The sequence below is a fragment of the Passer montanus genome, unplaced genomic scaffold (genome assembly GCF_014805655.1).
Source record: "Passer montanus isolate IOZ18808 unplaced genomic scaffold, ASM1480565v1 scaffold2, whole genome shotgun sequence".
Classification (NCBI taxonomy): Eukaryota; Metazoa; Chordata; class Aves; order Passeriformes; family Passeridae; genus Passer; species Passer montanus.
This window is the reverse complement of record NW_024366591.1, coordinates 22,050,167-22,074,983: the sequence shown is the minus strand read 5'-3', so window position 1 is coordinate 22,074,983 and position 24,817 is coordinate 22,050,167. Positions and strand designations below refer to the sequence as shown.

The 24,817-nt window shown below is 41.4% G+C and overlaps 1 protein-coding gene across 1 annotated transcript in view; it reads right to left on the bottom strand.

The window, feature by feature from the left end:
* FNDC1 (fibronectin type III domain containing 1) overlaps nt 1–24,817 on the bottom strand; it is a 63,375-nt gene that overhangs the window by 7,950 nt on the left and 30,608 nt on the right. The window contains exons 8-15 of the mRNA XM_039706865.1: nt 22,287–24,665; nt 20,439–20,560; nt 18,570–18,681; nt 17,195–17,578; nt 12,247–12,312; nt 10,202–10,363; nt 7,992–8,222; nt 7,493–7,601 (exon numbers count right to left, since the gene is read on the bottom strand). Coding sequence (XP_039562799.1) covers nt 7,493–7,601; nt 7,992–8,222; nt 10,202–10,363; nt 12,247–12,312; nt 17,195–17,578; nt 18,570–18,681; nt 20,439–20,560; nt 22,287–24,665 — 3,565 coding nt within the window. The remainder of the gene's footprint in view (nt 1–7,492; nt 7,602–7,991; nt 8,223–10,201; nt 10,364–12,246; nt 12,313–17,194; nt 17,579–18,569; nt 18,682–20,438; nt 20,561–22,286; nt 24,666–24,817) is intronic.

Here is a 24,817-nt window from a genome sequence, read left to right as displayed (position 1 = left end):
ACTCACATGAGATCAGAAGCTAAGATTTTGACTTTTCTGTAAAAGCTCCAGCAACATTAAGATCACAATACTAGAGCAAAAGAAGAAAGCATCACATGATGTATTATTGATTCCTCCAAAGTATTTAAATCACATGCTTAACTCAAAGCACATGAATCACCACTAGGACTCCATTCTTTTCTCAATAGAAGCAAATTTATCCTCACCCTTAGAGAAGAATACATGTAAGTACATTTTTAGTTAATTTCCAAATACAGTGACTTGTAGTTGATGACATTTTCCCCCACATTAATGTTTTCTTCTTTTCCTTTTATATTTGTGTTAGTCCAACAGGAACCAACTAGAATGGAAGATTACCGAAAAATTTCCAGCACAGCATTTTTTAAATTCCTGAATTTAGGTTTTCCTTTCTTGCCTGCTTGCTCAATTTCATTCTTGTAAAGAAATTAGTAAGAAAAATTAAAATTACCGTGCCTCTGGAATATCCACATAGCATTTGGATCTTGATTTAGCATCTCATCCAAAAGCAGACATGTCCAAAAGCTCTACACACATAACAGGGCAAGTGATTACTTGCATGGATGGTTGCCACCAAGCACTCACATGAGAATGTCCCACCTGAATGGCACGCTTGATGTATCACAGCTGGTGAAAGGGAGCCTACTCCATCAAAATCATCAGCTGCTCCTCCTGGTGAAGCTCTTCCCACCCTGCATGAAAACCTGGCCAGTGCTGCTTAATTTGCACAGGCCACACTGGGCTGACAGGATGCTGATGCTTTACCAGGAAGCAGGGAAATTCAACATGATCCTGTTGCAAGGACTTTAGTCTGGTTTTGGTGGTTTTAGTCTGCCACTTGATATTTACCATGTGCACTTTCCTGTACCATCAGCTGTATCTGCTCCTCTCAGACTTAACCACACAGCAGGGCCTGGAGGTCCCTCCTGAAAAGCCCCTCTCTGGCCTAATCACATACAAAACTATTCACAGTGATAAACCAGAGGGCACATGGTTGAACCAGCCCATTGGATTTATTTTTTCATTAATTTTGTCAAGCAAGGTGAACTGTTTTGCCTTAAAATCAAGCTGATCTTTATGAAAAGGTAGGAGAGACATGCAAATCCTTCTTCTTTGGCCAAAGGGTGGTAGTCACATGAACCCTGGGTTTTGCCAAGAAGCAAGGTGGTTATCTCCAGGGTATGTGCCAGGGCATCTCATTTATTCCTTAAAAATTGCAGGTACCTTGTCTAGGTGAAATCATTGCGGAAGCTACCAGAATTGAAATATTCTGAACTTCATCTATGGCAACAGCTTTACCTTGTATCTTCGTTAGACTTGGAGCATATGCATGGTCAAACCCTCTGTGGGACACATTCCCACATGTGCATGAGGGATATGTCTCCTGTCCCTGCTGTGTCCTGCAGCTGAAAACTACTCGTACCAGAAAACTACCAGAAAACTACTCCTCTATTGCTTTCTGCAGCCAATTCTGCCTTCAATTAATGAGTATATGGTGCTCACAAACAACTCATGAGGTTTTTTTTTAAAAGACACATATGCTGTGGCAAGAAGAGAACATGATAAATAGCAGAATTCATCAAGGCTGTGCTTTTTGCTCATATCCAATGCAATCACTTTGCTGGCAGAAAAATTTGCCCATTTTTAACTACTGACCTAGATTTTTTGATAAAAGAGTGCTTAGCATGTCTGGGGAAAGAGGAGAGGGAAGGCAAAAAGCCTCCCATGTGCTTCTCCACTTCTGGCCACCCAAGCAGAGCATGGCAGCCTGAGCACTGCTTTAATCCCAAGTTGCCAGTGCTCTCATGGGGCCCCTGCATTCATCCACACCTCCTTCACTTTTGTCACCTGGATTGGGACAGGGGTGAGCAGCACAAGCCTGTCCATAGGGACAGGAACAAGGCAATTCCTAACTGTGGTTCTCAAAAGATCTGCAACACAGCACCAAGCTTAACTGACTTAGCTCAGTGTTTGCTGTAACTGCTTCAGAACAGCAGGAGAAAAATGTCTTCCAGACCACACCTTTACCATAACACTTCAAAGCACAGCAGCAAGTATGGATGCCTGACTTCCCACTGCCTCCAAAGTGTAATCAGATACCACCTTTCAACACAGTGGCACTGTCTGAGTAACTTTAAATACACTTAATACACGTGTATTAATGGTAGCATCAAAGCATTCCCATCAGACATCATCATACATGAGAGTGCCATAATCCCCCTTGAAGTAGGAGAGAGAGCAGCCCAAGAGCCTTGTGCACCTCTATTAGTGGGGAAAACCACACAGATTTGTAGACAGTGCATAATGCAGGAACTGATTACCTCTGCAATCAGGACAACTGTGCATTCTGCTGTCCTGTTACACACATAGAAGCCCATCTAGGGTATATGATGATTTATGTTGCCTGCCTGACTGTCTAAAAAAACCAAAAAACAGTGATGAAATCACGAGTACACTTTCCTTCGCTAAATTGTAAAATTCATTCCTAAGCCTTTATGTACACATGAAAGCTCTAGTTGTACCAGAAAGAGAGCCAGATCTCATGATTTGCTGACCTGTGATTTAAACATAGACAATGCTATGACTGCTGTATTAAGAAGGTCAATAAAATAATGCAGTTGGGATATATTTCTTTCTCAGACATGACAAATAAAAAAAGAAATTGCCAAAGCCATTCCGCATCCAGGAATCTGACATTTTCGTTAGTCAGAATCCGTCAGCTGATGAATTTGCCAGGAAATCTCAAATCAGTATAACTTGACTGGTTTTCATCACATAGAAACATGAACAAAATTTGCAATATATAATTTGATTTACACTTTGCTTAGGCAGGACTGAATTAATTGCTACCATTAGGCACAGAAGAATCACAACAGATGCAGTAGCATTTGTTGTTCATTTTCAATACAGGCAACAAAAAGGCCTCTCCTCCTACAAATAAACTTCCTTTGAGATTTTATATACCAATTCTGGTGACACGTCAAGAAAGGACATAGTAGACTGTAACATTGAATATATAACATGTTTTTTTGTTCAGGCTACATGACTAATCATTCAACATACCTGTCATTTGGAGAAAAATTATTATTTGACTTAATTCAAGGTGTCTCTATTCTGCTGGAATTAAATAGCTGGTACTGCACAGAGCAAAGTGAGATAATCACTCAGCATGATAATTAGGGAAGCAGCTTTAAAAAAAAAATAGTTAGCTGCAAATTCCTTTTTCCAGACATGCCAAAGGCATGCCTGCATGGATCCTCAGCCCTGCACTCTGCTCAGTGGCAGGCTGAGATGGCAGGATGCACCCCTACAGCAAGGGCTAAAATCCTCTGCCCACAACTACACCATTCCTCCATAAGATAAAAGTGTCAATCAGTGCCTGCAGGTTCACAGGCTGATGCAAAGTGTCTCCCTCCATCTGAAATGGCCCACCACTGCATCCCCCATCAATTTTTACAACTAGTTTTATAACAAGACATTAGAGCCAAGCTGGCAGAGGACTTCCTACCGAGCTGGTATGAGGTAGGTATGTGCCACATAGGTCTACCACTTGCACAGGGCAATGGTTTCATGGACATCTTAGCTCTTTTGTGTGGCTCTGGTGGCACAAAGCAGCCACCTGTGGTTGATGCTGCTTGTTAGACATACTGTGGCTTTGTTTTAATGAAGCTAAAAAAAGGAAATAGAAATTTTTGGTGCATCTGGCCCCTGAAACAGAAGAACCGGGCTCTGTTTGCAGTTATAAGTGATGACTAAATGTTTAAGAACCTCCTATGAAATACTATGTGCAAGACTGCATTGGTAGCAGGCATTGTGAGATCAAAATAGCCCAAGACTGAACAAAACGCAAGTGAACAGAGACAATTCAGAAGACATGGGGGTATGGAGGTGAAGGAGAATGTTTTAAATCTTGAGACTATCTAGCTACTCCCATCAGGCACTGACACAGCATTCCTGAAAAAGGCAGAAAAAAAGTCTAACCATGCTCGGGACAGGGACTGAAATGTTTATGGCAAGGATTATAATGTTTCTGACTGCATAAGACTGATTTAGTGGTTGAGCAGATGCTGTCCAGGCCTTTGCATCATCTTCTGTGACAGCTGAGAATTAAAGTTAGGGAAAGGACCTTGTCAAAACTACTGGTTTAAAGATTTAATAAAGTTTAAAGTAATTTTAGTGTTTACAATCACAAATCACAAGGAAGCAGCTCCTGTACCCACTGAAGCTGACCAGAGTTTCACTAATGGAAAAACTTCCACTTCTCAAACGGAGGTCAGACCAGGCCTCAGGAGAAAATTTATGACATGGATTAAACATAGATTTCTGTTTTGTTTGTAAAACCTAAATAACAGGCAGATGTTTTCCAGGATATGTTGACAGCTTGAAATCTTCTCTGGTGCTGACTTCAGCCAGGATGCCAACCTGCTTCTTATACACTGTGCATGCTGCAAAACTGCACCACCCATAGCCCCTTGTGGGACTCCCAGAAGCCAATACAGCATCTGCTTACAGTAAATTACTTAATCAGACATTTCTCACAAAATGCATTAACAATGCAGACACAAAATCTTTAGATTAACTTCAGCTTCCGTGCCATATTTTCTTAGGCATGGTATCTTTTCCTAGTGGTTAGGGAGTTATTTTTAAGACAAAAGGTATGCAATCAATTCAGTCTGTGGGTTTGGAGAATGTAAATGAGAATGGCTGGTACATAAAATTTCTCTGTTGTAAAGATCCTTCGTTGTCCACAACAGACCCCACATGAAGCCTTTATTGCCTTCATAGGGCATACAATAGGGGCAAATGTATTATATCATCTTCAGGAAGATGCTGGAGAAACAATGTGCTTAAATAAATAGCAGCGGCTTGAACCTCCCTGTCATGACACAGAACCTTAATTCGACAAGACAGTCACTAGGTTCATGGAGATGCATGAATCTATAACCTTGCTGATCCTATAAACTCCATTCAAATACAGACAAATTGTGACCTTCTGAGGCCTGGAGTTAATACACAACTCAGACATGCTGGCAGCTCAACTCCCACCGATTCCCCTGCACTGAGCATAGCATGGACAGCAGCTGCAGAACTCCTGTGACCTCTCACTGCAACCAGTCTTTCTGGTGTTCTGGAGCCCTTTAGGTGTTGGGTAGGAGAAGCAGAGAGTTATCCCTGGCCTTCAACACTGTCCTTTGGGCATCAGGAGAGGGAGATGCGACTGAAAGACTGAAGAGGTGAAGAGCTTCAGCTGGAAGGTAGGAATGGCACAGAAGCAAGAAATAGGAGGGCTGCAGCCAGGAGAAGCAGGGGTGTAAAGGCAATGCTTCCCTGGCCTGCATGAGAGACAAAGTAAGAATGGAGGAATGAATACTGGTGAAGGGGAAAAGGGCTGGGCATACAGAGGGATCTGGGATGTGGAGGCAGGAACAGGTTCTAGCAGCAAGAGGACAGTTGTTTAGGGAAAGGGAGTCCTCAAGTCACAAGGATGAAGAGGTACAAAGGCAGAATGGTCTGCATTCCATAGTGCTTCCATCACTGTCTAGGAACAGGAGATTTCACACCTCTTCCATCTTGCTGTAACAGGTGAAACCCACAGAGAGCTGTGCCACCTACCACCCTGCATACATTTGTAACAACGTTTTGTAACGAGAGCGCTAGCAGATGCAGAGTACTCCACTGAAGCTCTCCATTATGAAGTAATTTTGCTTTAACACACAGCTTCAAAGACTGTCACTAAGGTCTAGATTACCAGTCTTCTGAATAATGTTATGAAGTAATTTTGCTTTAACACACCATGAACCAGCTTCAAAGACTGTCACTAAGGTCTAGATTACCAGTCTTCTGAATAAGTGGCCATTTTTTAACTCTTGGATATGTAAGACAATGCCTCATGAAGCGTGTGATTGACAGTACTGTAGACAGAACAGGAGAGGATAAGATGGACATCTTATCTCTGTAACATCTTATCTCTCTACTTTTAACTCTGTAGGCGCTCTTAATGTGCTTATCTTACTTCTCAATAATTAGCATTCCCCTGCTAATTTTCCAGGTCTTTGACACTGCAGGTGACCCTGGCTGAGCATGGCCCTCGTGCAGCTGTGTAAGGAGCTGCTGCTGAAGTTGCTCAGGTTGTGGCTCCCCCAAGGAGAGGTCATGTCCTCAAAACTCTTTAGTTGGAGGGAAGTCTCTGTGGAGGAGACTTCCTTAAACATACTGTGATTTCTTGGTGCTTGGATGCTTCCCATACAGCAGGAGCAGCTGCAGGGGCAAACCTGTGAGAGACTATGCTGAATTCTGGAGAAATGTCATGGTGTGGTCAGAAAAATATGCCTCATCATATGCCCCCCAGTTGGCTACACTGCACTAGCACTTCATAACTTATTTATCTTATCATTTTGTCTATTAAGGTTTTAGATGAAGGCCATGCTCAAACAATTCCGTTTCCTAGGTTGAGGTGCTCAATCCACTACTATTAATGCTCAGAACCTTCCCTTTGCCTATGAATAGTCTTGGAAAGAAAAGATACTTTGGCTGATACTGTTTCTTTCTTCTGTGTTGACCTAGCACAAGCCCTATGTGCCTGTCCAAGCAGTCAGTGCTCAGATCTGCAGCTCAGCACCAAGTAAGGCATGCTAATTCCAGCCCACAGTCTCGTGCATCTCTCCACTGTGTGAGCAACACCTTCCACCAGTGACTAAGGGACTGCAGACAGCAGCATGTGAAGGGCTGAGCCCAAGGGAGCACCAAAAGAATTTCAGGCTCAGAATTTGAGAGACAAATATGCAAGACACCGAGCACCTCTCAAAAGGAGTAATTTGAATGCAGTCCCCCTGTAGCTGTTTACTTTGCCCCCAGTTGACACAAATTATTCCCATATCATGTAAAGTATGCATTCTTGTTCCACCATTTCAGTCAGATTTTTTGTAAGATAAAGATCTAAAGCTCCTGCTCATTTGACTTCTGAGCAATTGCCACAGCCTCACCCTATACCACCAAGCCTTCTCTTCCAGCACTATTTATGTGAACAGAAAGCAAAAACAGACCAGTGGGCAGCACTTCCCCAGCAGCCTTCAGGCATCAAATCTTGTCCACACATATGTTGGAATGGCCCACATCACATCAAGTCACATCATGGGTATATTTTATTATATTTTAGTATACTTCCCCCCCAACATTTGAATATCCAAAAGATTAGAATATGCATTTTGAAACAATATTTTCTTTGTTACTGATATGTGTTTTCATACACATAAACACATATACATGTGCACACTGCCATCTGCCCCAGGGTTAATATGTTAAAGATATCAGGCTGTTGTTGTGCAATCTATAGAACAACTTGCTGTCCAACAGAATGAGTAAAATCTAAACCAGATGTAAACATTTATACTAAGACCAAGAAAAACAACTGACAATTCTCAAAATTTGTTTTATTTCCTTAACAGAACTGGAAAGGCGTGGATCAAATCCTTACCGTGTGTTGGGCTTCAGGTTCTCAATGGGCAAGTGAGTAGATCCTGCAGTCCTGGTTGACCACTTATTCTTTAAAAAGTCGTCATAGGATGCACTGTAAACCAGATAGCCTATAAACAGGAAAGAGAAATAGTTGTGAGGATTCTAATTAAATTTTAAATAAATGATATCCCTAGGTGTCATGGTAAATTTTAAGGATTATAAGGAATTGAAACATCTTTGAATATGAAAGTCATTCCATGCCTAGCTCTCCTGGAAAATCCTGGCCTGTAAGACTTTCTTATCATTAGCTAATAATGATGGAACATTACATCAGAGGACAGCACCCAGTTGTGAATTCTGATTTAAAAACCAGTGAAGGCAAAAAAAATGACAGAGGTAACACATTCACTGTTTTAAGTGACACATTGACTGTGCAGACACTAGTACAAATGGTCATTTAGTGAAAAACCTTCCCCTTCTCCACTCTCCCATCAGGAGAGAAGCCCTCAGGAGAGTACCTGTTACCATGTCTCCTTGAGCAGGTTTGGCCCAGTCCACAATGACAAAGGAGTGACAGCCTTCGACTGCCACAACCGTGATGTTGTGAGGGGCTCTCAGGGGACGCTGCTCTTTCTCTCTGAAGTCGTTGGGAATGATTTCAGCAAGGCTCTCCACTTGGAAATGCTCCAGGGCCTCTGTCAAGGAGCAAGGGGCTGCTGGATCCTTATTGAGATAGGTCACATAAGGAGCTAGAAAAGACAGGGAAGGACAGCATTTAGTTAGCAGTTTGAGGTATCCCACAGTAGCACACAGGCTGGAAATTTCTGGAAAAGAGTCAAGTTTTGTGGTGTATTTTAAAATTCCTCACCTTCCAGCCCAGAGACCGCTGCCAACAAAGCATGGCTTGCAGCCAAATTGATTGATGAGCAGAGGGAATGGGATGTCAACATTCAGGTTTACCTACCCCACACTCACAACTGTACCAAATTATGCAAAGGCGGAAGGACTGTCTTTGCTACAAGAGGCAGAAGAGAGCAGCCTGACTGCAGCACCCTCTGCACGCTACCTCCAGCTGCTCTGGAAGATGGGATGAAAATGTCACCCAAATTCTGCCTTTCCAGCATGAGAACAGATTCCTTCCAGGGCCTTCAATCATCTAAGACTTTACAGGTCTAAGTGGTTGGTTATTACACAAACACCCTGAAGCTGAAGCAAAACAACAAAAAAAACGTGAAGAGTAATTCCAAGGCGAAGTCCAACCAGTTTAAAGGGATTGTTGTGGTCCCCTGGGTACTAAGGGACCAGAAGCCATGAGTCCCTACCTTCCAGGCATGTGCTCCCAACCTGTAACTTCTATTTTTAGAAGCTTTATACTGACTGGAATTGCTCTTCAGCTCAGGAAAAGATTAAACCATCTTTTTATTGCCTTAAAAGTCACCGTAACATTCAAAGGAAGGACTATAAAACTTGCTTTGGAAATGTTTATTCAGTTGCAATAATACAATTCATTGAAATGGTAATATTATTTCCCTAGTGCCTTGAAATGTTCATAAACCAACGTTTCTTGGTTTATCTTATTGGATTTCATGCCCTAAAGGAATTTTTTCCAGATCTTGCAATGAAGTTAATTTTAGCCTCTCTAGCTAAACGAATCAAGAAGCACTGTCAGTGAGAGAGCTGAATAGAAACATCATGAAATTGTTTGGACAGGGAAACTGAAGATGCACTGGAAAAAGTTTTGGCATATATAAAAACAAATATTTTACTCCAGCAGAGTTTCACTCTAAGCCACATGAAGCTTGTGGATATTGGAAGGGAAGCCAAGACATGTCAAAGATGATTCTCCATCCCTTGAACTTTTTTCTGAAATACCAGGTGAGTCAGCAGCTGACTTAACCTCAGTTCAAGTGTCAGAAATATGTAAAGAGCTGCAGGGGGTGTCACCAGCCTAGGGTGGAAGCTGGAATGTTCCCTACAATCTCCAAATCCCTCTCCTCCGGCCCCCAGCTGCTTCTCTCTGACATAGAAGCAGAGCAGCTCTGAAGTCAGTGCTGCAACACCAACCTACACAATTGAATGTCTCATGTACACAGGAGGCATGGTTCTTGAAATGGGGGTTCCTTCATCAAATGCCTTCTACAGAGAAAATATTCAAATACCAAAATAATATTTATCTTTATTGGATTTATTTTTTGGAAAATTCATATCCAAAATACCATTCATTCTTGACTTTGAAGCACCCTTTGAAGCACCCATGACATACATGCTTGTGCAAGGTGGATGAAATCACTGGGGTTGAAAAGATCAGTGGAAAAGAATCAGGTCCCCCACAGGAAGACTCGCACCTACGAGGAGACTTGCTCTGCTGGAACTACTGGTGTGAAGTTAGATGCAGTTAAGCTGAGCTGATGTAGACACTCTTGCTCTCTTACTAACTTCAGCTAGACCAAACACAATGCAGAGCACAGAACAGAGCACTTACACTGAAACAGTGCAAAGAGGTTTTTACTGGTTCAACAAAATCATTGTGGGCCCACACATAAACATGCAAGCATTGAAGCAAGGAAAAAAGTATTGCTGTTTGTGTTTCCAAGGTGGCAATCCTTGAGAGGACCACACACACCTCCACTGGATGTTTGTGCAATGGTCTCAGCTGAAGGGCTGGCCTAGCTGGAACAAGAATTTGCAGCACAAGTAGTAAGCTACATAAGGCAAAGGGCATCCTTACCAGTGAAGCGTTTCTTCCCAGCAATATCATATTCTGACACAGGGCCAGTGCCACCAACACCGGTCTCTGGATAGACAATCTCCAATTCTGTCGTCGTAGGAGCAGTGGTAGTGGTGACAGTGGTGGTGGTTGGTGGCAAAGTGCTCTCAAAAAATTCATAGTCTTCAGAGGAAACACAAGATGAAAGTGTTAGCAGGCTTCATATAATTTTGGTTTAACTATGAGAAGGGAAACAATTCTGTCACCAGCCACAGTCCCAAAGAAGTGCTACACACCCTCCCAATGGGGCCACTGCATGCTCCTTACAGAACTCTGTGTGGAGGTTGGTCAAACTTCAGCCTTGCAATGGTTTCTACCAAACTCATGGACAGGGAGAACAGTCTATGTCCCAGAATACTCATGTTACTGCTGATTTAGACCTCACTCACACAGTTAAACAGGACAAAAAATAACAAATGTACTTGTACAGCAGTATACTGAATGTGCATCTGCCAGCTCCTCTCACAAACCCCAAGAGAAATAGCACAAGTAATTGAATCCCTGCCCAAAGCCCTCAGATGCCAAAGGAAGTAGAGAAGGGAGAGAAAAAAATTACTTTCTAAGAAAACTCTGTGTTGCAATTCTAAAGCCCTAGAGGTGGTTCAATACTGCTCTCAAACCCTCTTGTGACTGGAGGTGCCGAGTTCAGTACTTTCCATTTGTGGTCCCTGCAGGGCCACGAAGAAAGGCAAACTGCCCACATGAGCCTCATTATGTTCAGTCCTATTTAACTCAGTGCTCTTTGAAAAACTACTGTGCTACCTGACTGGCACACAAAATGAAGGGAAAGTAGCATTTGGCATCTCTGCCATGACCTCAGGCAGGCTGGGGAACTCGGCTCAAGTCTTTGAGTGTTTTGTGCTTAAACTGCTAAAGCGTGTGTTTTCTGCAGGTGACCTGTACCTAAGGGGAGGCCTGGCACTGAGGATATTCTGCATCCATGCAGATATAAGGGAAATGGGATGCATGTCTTGTGCAATTTCTAATTCATTCCCTCCTCCTCACATTCTAAATGTCAGTTTCAATATTAAGTGATTGGAATTTAAAGTACAAATGTCTATAATATCTTCCACTCAGCTGCTGCACTCTCTTTTTAAATGTTTTTCTGTTGTTGGTTAGACTTAAGATCCAGCATTACAACCACAAATTAAAAAAAAACAAAACAAACCAACAACTTTCATTGTTCTAGAGCCATAAATTCTACAAAAAAACTTTTTGTTTAACTGAGGTCTGTACTAATCCACTTCCATATGTGGGGGCACAAACAGGAATTTGAGGACTAAAAGGGATAGAACGTCAGATATCACTGATGGCAGAAAGCGAATTTCAGTTCCAGTAATTGAGAATTGGCACTGCCTATGCAAACTTACAATTAAATGCTGTGACTTGATACTTCCTCTTCAGCTAAGTTTTGTATGTCCTTGATTATAATATCAAGATGGCATGAATATAACTCTCAAAAAATATTTCTCTCTTTTCCTTTCATTTGATTTTAAATCTCTTTGATATAAATTCCATACGATTTAAGCAGATTAGTTACTTTATATGTAGGTGATGTTATTCAGTATGAGCATGCTTAATTGTCTAAATGCAGACTACACATTAAGGAAACAACGCGCTAAGGTATTTCAGGCCTTGAATGTTATTTGGATTTTGTATTTTGGAGGAGGTAGTTGACTTTGACTGGGCTGGAGTTAGAAGTTGTACCAGAGAAAGTAAATCTAGGATTGAAGCAGTGTCTGTATGACACAGCTTTGAAAAGTAATTTCTTTCCTCAACAGGTTCCTGTTAGATTGCAAGACTAATAGAAAGGGACTTTTATGTCCAGAAACAAATGGTTTTGGATACTTTCTCTCCATAAGTGATGCAGAACTGTTTTCCAGCTCACCATCACTTGCTTAAGCTCCCATTTACCAATCTGCCTCCTTGAACCCACTTCCAAAGAAAGAAGATAGAGAAAAAAAGCAACATTCCACTGGCAATAGACTTCTACAGTTAACCCATACCATCATCGTATACCACATAAGCTTCTGGAGTTGCTGTCACATCTGAATCCAGTCCTGAGAATGTATCTATTGACAGAGAAAAAAAAATGCGATAAGAATTCACTCAAATAATGCTGGAATAAAGTTTGATATAAAAATATTTAGCCAGTGGAATTGTAAAGAAAAGCATAACTTCCTGGTTTCCAAGTAATGCAGTGACAGTCTGCCCTGCACATTGAGCATAACAGATGAGAAGCTAAGTGCAGTAGTCAGGAGTTTTGCTGTGGGAAAATGGGTTCAGGGCTGCTATATAAAATTAAGAGTAATCACCTTCCAGAAGCTCTGCCCCAGGCCCCAGCTGCTCTGGAGCAAAGGTAGGCTGCCAGCAACTATATAATGATCACATCTGGATTTGACAATATTTTATAGTCTCAGAAGCAGAATGTGAAAGCATTATATGCCAAAAAAACCAACCAAGGAATTAAATATTTCTACCCAAATATTTTTGTGGAGGTATAAAAACAAACAGCCCACAGAGCCATGACATTTATAGAACATGTCAATGGTCTTGCAAGGAATGCAGCCCAAAAGGAATGGATTTGTAGAATGAAGTAATTAGTGCTGGATTTTCTGGTGTTTTACTTTGCACTAGCTCTACTCTGATCCTATGGAATGGCTGCCAGGTTGGGCCACATAGGTGTAATCCTGAAGCACTGCTCTGCATTAGTTTCATCCAGCATGAATTCAGTTCAGGAAATCGGAGTGAGATTTGCTCCATGCAAATGAAAGCATAGCAAGGACAGAAGATAATGAGGTGCACATTAAAAACACTCTACCGGTCCACCCCAAAACCCAATGCAGATGCACCAATAGACTTTCCAGCTGACTATTCCTTGATATTATCTCATTATCTCTGCAGGACATGACTCCAGCTCCAGAGACATCAGCCATCAAGTACCTCATCTGTTGAATCCAAAAGGCTTTCCTGCACACTCTGAGGAAAGCATTTCTCCACATTATTCAGGGAAGCCAAACAGTACACAGAGCTCAGCACAGTCATAAAAAGCCATGCAAACAAAGCACAAGCACTGTGCTGTAACCTGCTGCAGGTACCATCAGAAGTCTCCAATGCAATGCTGGGGCTGGGGAGTGGCCAGCATGTGAACAAAGACAAGAGAAAGACAGCTTTGACCTCCAGACACTTCACATACATTGGTCACGCTCCTGTAACACTCTATGGAAGCAATAGTGTTATTTTCACTAAACCAGAACTGTAAACAGTGCAAAGTTTCAACTGTCAATGTTAAATAGTTCACAGATATAATCTGAATGATACATTTTCATTTTGCTGATTTTTTTAGAACAATTACTGTATAACTGGTTTTTTCTTTTAAATTTAATAATTTTAAAATTAAATAATTTTAAAATAATTTTAAATTTTAAATTTTAAATAAATTTAAAATAAATTTAAATTTAATAATTTTAAAATTAAATAATTTTAAAATAATTTTAAATTTTAAATTTTAAATAAATTTAAAATAAATTTAAATTTAATAATTTTAAAATTAAATAAACATTTTCATTTTGCTGATTTTTTTAGAACAATTACTGTATAACTGTTTTTTTTCTTTTAAATTTAATAATTTTAAATAAATTTAAAATAATTTTAAAATTAAATAATTTTCTTTTAAATACACTTTGTGATTTTAATGCCAAAATAAGCTTTAAAAGACTTATGATAGACTTCTGCAGCCACTTTTCAGAAGACGATTCCCTTGGAAGTCACTTGACTTCTCTGAAGGTAGTCAGTTCCAAAGTAGATTCTTTGCTGAATTCTGCAGATCTACCCACAACTGGCCAAATCAACCAACGTCTATAATGTATGCACTTACCTTTGACTGCCTACATCCAAGGAATCAAGAGGATCACATATGCAGAAATTTCAAATCTTCCATGGGCAGATTTCAATTCATCCATGCTTCTAAGTTAGTATAGTATTTGGCCTATCCACAGTCCAGCAAAGCCAAATTTCATTTTCAATTTTTGTACTCAGTTTCAGTGACTGTGCTTGTTTAGCATTAGCTGTGTCATGGTGACAATAAGAGTACATCCCAATAGACCTCTCATTTTATTATTTTCTGTACATACTCCAGCTGCAGTTCTTCACCTTGCTCCATCACCCTTTGCTGAATCTCTTGAGTAAACCCTGCCTGTAACAAATGACCACTTGCTACAGACTTGTGGCATCTGTAAAGACAGTCTTGCTGTCTTACATGTCTTACAAATTCCATCACTTGATTTTATCACACATAATGCGTGGTTAAGACTCCACCTGTTTTTTCCTTTGTGAGTTCATGAATCAAGTTTAGTTGATTTCACTGACAAATCACACTTGTGTGGCCAAACTCCTCCTTGAAAGTTAAAGACTGCTGAATCTAGTGAAAAGCTGATAATAAATTCTGCTGGATCAAGAAAAAATCCTGCCAGAGATAAAAGAATTTTCCAAAGTTTAAGCAGAACATTTGGAGCTAGGTTTTGGCACTTGCAGACCCTGTCTGTTTGTGAGTAAAGCACTTAGCAACAAATATCAAGCTTTGGCAGAAAAAGTATTTCACTAAACAATGTGGAGTAATTTCTAGACTCAGATTAAAGGGAAAGACAAGACAAAAATACAATATAATATAATTTGGAAATGGTCAAGGGAAAATGGCATTGTTTTGATAATTCAAGTAATCATTGTTTACCCTCTTGAAATATACACTTCTCTTGTTAAACAATAACTGCCGTCATTAAATAAATACCACAAATATCTTTACTTTCCTAGCAAGATCCTTTGTGGAACAGGCAGACTGTTTTCCTGTGTTTATCTAATCCTGAAGCAGGTCACTAGATTTAAAAAAACTGAAAAAGACTCTTCAGAGAAGCTTTCAAAATTCCCAGGTAGGGACTAATATTGTAAAAGCTCTAAGGCAAGAAGCCTTAAGAACCAGGTAAGAAGCAGAAATACAGCACCATCCTTTCAGTCTTGCACTGTGAGGCATCTGCAGACATACTGTCAAAATGCCAGGCAGTTTATGAGTTACTTCAAGGCCATTTTCTATGAACACACAGCCTGAATAAAAACTTAATTTTCATTCTTGCCTCTATCAAGTTCAAAGATTCAGCAAGCCCATCTGGTAGAAGGCAAAAAGCCCAAGCAGAATTTTTTAAATATCCAGAAAGTCACATGAAAATTCCCCAGCCCACAACTCTGCTAAGCGTAACACTGCAAAAGATTTTGTTGCTCAGCTTCTGGATCCTACCTTCAGTTTAACCCCAGATATGTGTTGTGAACTTCTACTGTTCTTACAATGTGTATTCTCAGAAGAAGTCCTCCAGGTACCAAACAGTACAGGCCAAAAAAGAGGAAATGTTACAGGATGTAATCAACATTTAAGATAAGCAAAAGGAGCTGGGGGGTGTGTGAGAGATTCTAACTACCAAAAGTCATGGCTCTCTTTAGGCAACTTTGAAAGTATGAGAGTGACTATATATAACAATATTTGTAACACTTTTGTAAGTACAATTAAGAACTATGAACCTTCCATAGGGAAAAGCAAAACTCTTCCTATTACTATTTAATGATGATATGATTTTTACATGCATGTTTGTGTGGGTGTGGGGGTGGGGGGGTGTGTGTGTACACATCTGTGCATAGCTACACATGCAAGCATGCTTCTATAACTGCACAGTGTCAGATTTATTGTTAATAAATACTAACACTATAACTCATTTTAATTTCACCTGCACAAGGAGCTGACATCTCTGACTCATTAACTGCCGTGGGCCTCTGGTAAGGGAATTTTGTTTTCTGCTTCTGAGATCTTCTCCCAAGATGCCATCCCTAGACTCGCTGTGAGTTGCTGGAGCCACACCTTTCTATATCACTGCCCTTTTCAAAGTGATAGTTCAGCTTCCTAGACCACGGTTTCATGACCCACTTGTAAATCTACTTTGACTTAAGAGATACAGGTGTATAGGAGAAAGGTAAAGGGGCTTCACTACCCATTAACACTGGCTGCTGCAGTTGTCAGATGTCTGACTGCCAACATGCTGGCATAATGGCTGTGCCGCCCATTAGCAGACTGAGTTGAGGATTACCTACAAATGGGAAGGGTAAGGGCTACCATGGTGCACCCTGATCTGGTTTGGCAAAATGAGCAGCTAACTCACTTGCAATCCAGGTGCTGAAAGCATAAAAAATTGTAGGAAAGAGGCTCAACACCCAAAGACTCTAGTGCATTTATACGTATTTACTTTGGATTTCAGTTTGGCACCACAACCTAAGCTTGTATAACTCCAACAAGGAAAAATTGCATGCACTAACACGGGTTTGTATCTTCAGATACCAAAGAAATCGGTGCAGAACTTTCTGCCTTATCTGTGCAGAGCTGGGTTGCCTTTCACCAGCTTTCATCTGTGCTGTACTGCGTTCCTGCTGGACAGTCTATCTCCAAGGGCTGGCAAGAGAACAAGAATCTCATTTTGCATATGCTGTTTCTACTATGGCTCAAAAGAGAGACTTTTCAGAATTCATTGTGATAAGTGAACACAAAACAGACAAAATGTATAGCTCCTCCAGCTCCTACCCTGGCCTGAAATGGAATGAGAAAAATTTATACGTAAATGCTTTGACCACAAAGCTACTGCCTATACTTGTACTCCTGTGAGTGAGTATCCAACACAATGTAAGAAATTTGCTGAAAACAACACAGTTTCACAAAAAACCTCAGCTTTGGTGAAAGCTGGTATTTTCCAGTAAAAATCCATTTAACACCCAAATCCTTCTTCACGAGCTCTAATCTCAGTTCCTACCTTATCAAACAGACCAAAATCTTCAGAGGCAGATTCTCCACCATTCCACATCTGTGTAACTCTGCTGTATAAACAGCACAGCCACAGAATTTCAAAGAGCACGAAATGAAATTACCTTCTGCATTGCACTCTGGCAGGCCATCAAACCCCAGGAGCAAGTTGCCTTCATCATCATACTCTCCATAGGTGCCTGGGGGACAGGTTGGTGCGGGTTTCTCGGTGGGTGGCTCAGTGGTGGTCGGCTCAGGAGTGGTGGTGGTGGTGGTTGTAGCAACAGTTGTTGTAGTGGTTGTGGTGGTTGTCGTGGTAGTTGTTGTAGGTATTGTAGTAGTTGTTGTTGAGGGAGTGGTTGTTTTCTTAATCATTTCAAGACCAATCAGAGGCTTTCCTCCAAGGCTGATTATTGGTTTATCTTGTGCACTCGCTACAGGTTTACTAAATCTGCTATGTCCAAACAAAGGCAATCCATCAGGACTCACCATTGGAGCGCCCTTTTCATCTAAGAGGGAGAACAAAACCAACAAATCTCATCATTAGTCCACTTCAGGCTTATAGCATTAAGCATTACTGTGTTTTATCACAGTAGATGCCACAAAAGCACTGAATGGAGTGAATAGAACCTTCTGTAAGTAAACCAACAGAGAAGGAGAGTGTTACTTAGGAAAGAGCCACGGCTGGGAAGCTGGAAAATGGTTCAGAAGAACCTCAAAAAAACCACCACGGTGTTCACATTTTTCAGCTGTTTGACAAACACTCCAGGGAGGTTTCATTTCAGAATCACAGTGTGCAGACAATGGCGGCGTTTCATGTAAGTCACTCTCATCAACTAACTGTTGATGAAATGTATGATGAATCCATATTCTGCTCCTTAACGTCAAACACATGCAAGGAAAATCTGGGATGAGCTGGCAAGATGCTGTCACTGCAGATAAACTTGTGTGCCAAATTCTGGGTACTGTCAATATTCATGGTAGACAGGTTAACAATAGGCACTGAATTTGTATTCAAGAGATCTGTACAGATGGACTGACATGCAAACAGCAGTCTTCAGAGAACACAAACAGGGTTTCTTACTATTTGTGGTTTGCTTTAGAGGAAAAAAATTTGATAAACACATCCATATGGCTGGTACAGTGCTAGCAGTGGGGAATAATTATTCCTATGTACACAAAGATATAAACAATCATCAACTCTTATTCTACTCATCAGTCCTTATTCTGGCTCAGTTCTGCAGTCCTTTCTAATGCTGATACAAGTGAGATGGACTTGTGTGATTCTTGCTGCCTCGTAGTCTGGAGTCCCACAGGGTGACTCAAAGCCTCCCCAGTCCTGCAATGTGCTGACTCTCTGCTGGAGACTTGAGGCACAAGCAACTCCAAATGGCTGGCATGGGACCTGGGGATGCCTGAAGCATTCAACAGCTCAAGGATTTGTACCATGTGTACAGCAATTGTAAAGCTTTTTTCTGTAAGAAGGAAGTTGCAACTTACCAACAATTGTACGTCCATCCCCTCCTAATTTCACTCGGAGAGGGTTGCCTTGGGAGTCTTGGAGGTATTTTCCTTCAGCGTTTAACACTAGTCCTCGGTCAAGATCTACAATCTAAAAGCAATAGATGGACTCATGTTTAGCTAACCCAAGAGGAGGTGAAATGAAATTTCACAGCAACAGAAATCCTGGGGAAATTCAGACACTAAGTGTGATGTTCAGGAATAGCTACAACACACTTGAACTTTTAAAACTAAGTGTATAGTAATCACTGAAATATCATCGCTGAAGAAAGAAGATTCCCAGGAACTGGAGTCCAGAGCTGCACAGCCATATTCACATCACCTACTGTAGCTCTAGTGTGCAAATGAGCAAATCCCTTGATTTTCCTGGGCTGTGCGACTCATAAAGCGAATTCCTGTAATACTGATTTCGGTATGACACTGAGCAATTTTGAAGATGGGATTTCAAATTATGTCTAACTAAAAAAAATATTAAATATTAGACTACTTACTTTATTTTGAAATGGCAGTGAAAACAAAGTAGCTAAGATTTTAATTGGGGCAGGAGACTGAAGAAAAGCCTCTGTCTCATAAAGCAAATATGTCTGAGAGCTTGGACTGAATTCCAGAGCTAACTGCAGTTATAATTCAGTCCTTTTTGCTATTTCAACCCAAAATAGCTTAACTGTATGCTGTTTTAACCTGAGGTAACAGACACTGAGCCACAGAACACAAAAATGCAAAAGGTGTTAAGTACTGTGAGGAAACTGGGAAGGGGACAGAAACAGCAATTCCAGGTTGGCAAGACAGACTTACATCTGGTGCTGAGAAAAAGACTGCAGCAAGGAAGGACAGCAGATTATGAGCTCAGTCCCTGAAGCCCTGCAGGCAGCAGATTTGGCATAGATCCTCTTGCTTTGCAAGGTGTTCATCCTGCTAGCAGCAATGCCTTCCCCTCAAGAGGCAGAGAAATGCCCCATGGCATTCCAAGGACCTTCTTAGCCCACTTTCTGGAATCCATTTGAAGGACTTTGGGCATGTTTCTCAAAATGCCTCCCTTGAATGCGACCCACCTAATGCACTTTCAAATGTTCCTCTAATGAAAATGGTAAGATTGAAGTGGCCAATATATAGATATAAAGATATGTCACGCCACGTGCAAGCAGCTTTGCTGATGCCAGGGAGGCTGATCACAGACTCCTACTGCTCAGCACTTGGGAAAACGTGCAGGAAGCACCAGTTCTTTCCCTTGCTTTCCTTGGTTAAAAACTCATTGTAAAGGATGTTAAAAGACAAGGTATGGGCATGTATACAGCTTGTGGGGCTTTTCTATCAATGGCATCTGAGATCTTCTGCATGTACCTCTGGAAACATGAGGAAACAAAAACCTACATAAGTGCATTTAAAGCATTGTGACAGTTATGGAGGCACTTTTATTTCAGAAGTCTTGCTCAGAAGCTTCCACCTGAGGTGCAAGTCTGGGAGAAGCATTGCTGAACACATCTTTCACAGCAGCTATTCCAGGCAGTCTCCACTCACACTGCACAGCAGACAAGAGCCCACTGTGTCAAAAGTCCCCGAGTCACTGGGGAGCACAAATCTCACTGAGTCTGATGAAAAAATGTTTCTCTAAATTTTATAAGAGTAATGTTATCATTTAAAATTCAACCCATCAGGTTTTTAATTTAAAATGTTAAAATAACAAAACCCAGGATTTGTCATTAGATTTCAGTGGAACAGTGGAAACTAAACCACTAAGTAAAGCTTCACTTCAAAGCTGCATTGATGGGGGACAGTGCTTTTCTTAATGAAAATATAAGTACAGTAAAAGTACAAAACATCTTGAATTTAGAGAGAAGGTCACCCTACCCACTTTGCTCCTTGAGGGCCATTGATTACTTTCTGTCCACTTGGTTTTCCATTATTACCAGGGATTACTTTTCCATTTCCATTCCCATTTTTTGTTGTAAGATTTGGTCTGCCATTGTAACCTGAAACAGAGAAAAAAACATACTATTCTGAAGATAGCTGTGCAACCTACAAGTCATACTTTAAATTGCAAGTAAATGCATTTTCTGGCTGATCTGAATATAAACAAGAACAGAAAGAGGCCTCACCACACTCTACAAACCAGGCACTCCACTTCTTCTTGGAGCAACTGCAGTGACAATGTCAGATTTTTGCAGCTGACACAAGAATCTGAAATTGTTTTTTTCTGAAGAGGTTAAACATTCATTGTTCACCTCTATCATGTTTATTTGGTCTCTCTATTCCCTCTTTTTTCTTAAGAAAGCAGGGCAACATTTCTTCATGCCACTACAGTCATTAAAATGTTTGTGATCTTTGTAAGTGATCTTTCAGAAGTGGCATGAAGAAAGAAGCCATTATTAAACACAACCACTTGTTCACTCCTATTCTTATACAAAGATGTAGTAACAAATGGAAAAGAGAGGGCATGAGAATTATCTCCACACCTTTTTTTAAACTGGAAAAGGAAGGAATCTCCTTCTCTAGCTGAAAAACCACTGCTAAACAGAAGTACACTTATGTTAGAAGTGGAGAAGCAGCAGCACTGAGCTGTAGTCTCCGCAGCTCTGAAAGGGCCGTCAATTTCACATCTTATGTGAGATTTGCCTCCAGAAAAATATAATGGGAAATAAATTTAGACTGGGAAAAATTTAACTGAACACTTGTTGTCTATAACTTCACAATTGCACTGCTAGTAGTAACCTTAAATAACCTCCATACAGAAATCTATTATTTTTTCAGCCATACATCTCATCCCCCATGGTATTATTCAAGGTCTACTCCCATCTTAAAGCTCTTTAAGCTGGTGAATCTCTACACAACACTGACTAAATCATAGCAAATGCAACAGCCCAGCTGCACAGTCCTCACTGTGTAACAGGAAGGCCACTTTGAACCAAACATTACTACTTATGGATAACACAGAAGGTATTTACTATAACATGCAGGTCACTAAATACTATTTTGGATGTCCATGCATTGGAGGGACAAAAGGTATTTCTGCCTAGCAAGGTCACTGAGGCTGTCAGGGATTTTCCATGGGTGACATGAAAAATAAATACCTTGATGTGTAGTGGACCCTCTATTCTACTACCCAGATCCGCAGATATTGTGTCAGAAAGCAAGTCTCTAACTTTTGGGGTAAATCACAGCTATAAATGTATTAGATGGCCTGGCTGTGATGGGCACAATCCTCAACAGGTATGGGCAACCCTGAGCTGTCACTTAGAAAAAAGAGAAAAGTGGCTTAAAAATGCATCAAAGAGAAACACCCCACTGTCTAGGCATGGGCAAGGTGGTACTAAGGAACCTACAAAGGTCTTTTAGGGTGAAGAGCATGATGAAGAGCTACATATCTGAGAGGCTGGTATATTCTGAGTACAAATGGGTTTCAATGAGCATTTGGTGAAGTCATTGCTCAGTAAGGAACTTTTCCAATGTAGCACCTAACTCTGCCACCCTTTTTGTGGATCACGGGATCCTGTGCAGATCAGACCACAGGAGAAAGGGTCTGGGGCACCACATTACACCAAATGTCCTCCAGAACTGGGCTTCCCAGCAGCCACCAAAATAAAAAGCAACACATTATACTAAATAACTGAACCCGCATCCTGCTGAAGGACTTTCCATCTAACTGCTGATCCTAGGAAAAACACAGTTAGTGATATTAATACAACAAAGACAGGATACCTTGTCTATAAGGAGGTCTAACAAATTGGCGCTGAGAAGGGCTCCCTAGCCTGGAGTTCAGTAGTCGCTGACGAGGAGACAAAGTGGAAGAAACTGCTGGAGAAATGGTGTGTGTGGTGGTAGATGCAGAAGAACGTGGCCAGACAAAGCTTGGTTTAGATGGGGTATGTTTGTTAGAGGACTGAGTAATCTGCGATGCTATGGCAGAGCTTCTTGGTGACTCAGGAGAAGACATTTTTAATATTGAAGGTTTTTCCGTCTCTTCTTCTTCAGAACTTACTTTGTGAGGTAGAAAAGTGTCCATAGATTTCCTTTTATTGCTAGCAGTGTCTTCATATATGTTTTTGTTACCTCTAGAAACAGAAGGGGACCGTTTTGCTGCCAAAGATGTGGGTTTCTCTTCCATTTCATTCTGATCATGTTCACTGTAATAATCATCCTCTTCATTAGAAACTGACTGATGAGATTTAGATGAAGAGGGGGAAGGAACTTTTTGAGGAAGTTCAGTGTTAGACATTTTTGAGGGCAACAGGCCCTTTTTCTTCTCTGTTTGGGATACTGTTCTTGTAGCAACTCCTGAGCGAGTAGGTAATGAAGGACGAGTTTGTCTCGAAGTGTGTGACAGCCTTTGATTATACTGGTTGTCTTTTGCTGTATCACTGGCAGAACTGGAGTCTGGCTGAGTGTGTTTTGGTTTGTAGGAAGGTACCTGAGAACCTGGCTGCTGTTGCTTTGATTGAGATGAACTTGAGCTTCCCTGAGAGAAAGAAGCAGATAATCCCCTAGAAGAGGACACCTCTTTAAGAAACACAGAGTGCCTGCTTGCTCTGTCGCTGCCCTCTGTTTCATCCTCATCATCATCATCATCGTCCTGCAACTCTTCATTACTTTGGGATGAGATGGCACGGTGAGATGGGAGGCGCCGACCCCTTGAATGCAGGATGGAAGGACTGGTTTGTGCCCTCTGTGGAGGCTGTGAGTGGGAGGTCTTCTCCACTGGAAGACGAGAAGAGAGTGTCTTTCTAGGCAAAGACTCGCTTGGTTTTGATCGAGCAAATGTTTCTTTTACCTCTTGATTGCCCTGATCTTCAGGTTTGTATTTGGAAAGAGAAGACTGCAAAAGAGAATGCTTTTCTGGAGCAGCTGTTTGACTTTGTTGTTCTTCTGAGTCAGAGTGGGGTGATTTTTTACCATGTGTCTCTCTGGAGCGAGAATCAGAATCGACCTGAGGATTTCTTCTCTTGGAGTTGATTGCTGAAGAAGACTGCCTGGAAGAGGGCAAAGAAGGCAATAAGGGGTTTTCATCTTGTGAGTCCTCCTTATAATTCTTATCAACATCCTTTCCCTTGGATTTGGCACTGGTGGAGGAGCGAGAATGAGGTGAAGTGTAACCAGGAACAGCAGACTTTGATGAGACTGCCGCCACAGCTGATTTCGAATCCTTCCATGTGCGGGAACTGGAGCCTGAGGATAGCCTTGTTTGCTGTGACCTAGAACTTGGCTGTCCTGCTCTGTCCTCTACTTCTTCACTGTCAAAATCATTATGGCTATTATGAGTATGGGAATCTGCTGATTTGGAAGCAGGTTGGTGTGAACGACCTAGAGAGCCAGACCTACTGCGATGGCCTGAGACACCCTCATGAGGGACAGCAGCCTGCCGACTTGATGGCAAGGCCTGGCGACCAGGCTCTGAAGCTTTAGAAGACACTTCCACCAGCATGGAGTCAGGCTTCCCTTCCACATTACTCACAGGACCATTACTTTTGGCGGGCAGAGGATGGGAAGAGGTCTTAGAAGGCACATTGTTGTTGCTGTGCCTCGATTGCTTTGTTTCATTATCTGTGTATCTGGGAGCGGACGAGGCAGAAGAGTGTTGTGATGATGATGGTAACAGTGCTGGTGGCTCACGTTCCTCTGTGCTCATCTGGCTTGACACCTCAGATGAGTGGGTTCGAATAGACAACCTCCCTGAGGCAAGGACAGGGTGGACTGGCCGACTAGGGAACAAGGGTTTCACATTCCTCCTCTGGTCCTGGGTTTTTGGTGGTGATGTTGTAGCTTCCTGGGAGGAATCGCGATCATCTGTCACCTCAGTGGATTGGAGGTCAGGTTCCCGCTCTCCTGTCTTTCTAGAAGGTAACTGAGATTTACTTAGGACCCCTCGAGTCAAGATTTTGTTCTTATATTCAGAAAGAAGACTCTTTTTATCACTAACACTAGGTGAATGAACCGACAGCTGCTTAGAAGAAGGTGACAGCTGGGCTTTTGAAGAAACAGAAGAACTTTGAGAAGGAGATGAGCCAGCATTCCCAGTCTTTTTAGCCTCTGAATTATCTTGGATATTTGTCTTTTGCTGAGCAACTGAATCCTCATGAGCAGCTAGAGGCAAAAAGAAAAATGTTTATTCACAACAATAGAAGATTCACAAAAACTGACCAAAATCAGAAAACACCCAGGTAGCAAGAACAAAACTTATTAGAATATGAGGCAATAATTATTTCTGTATTAACCAGGCTGTGGAGTCCAGCCAA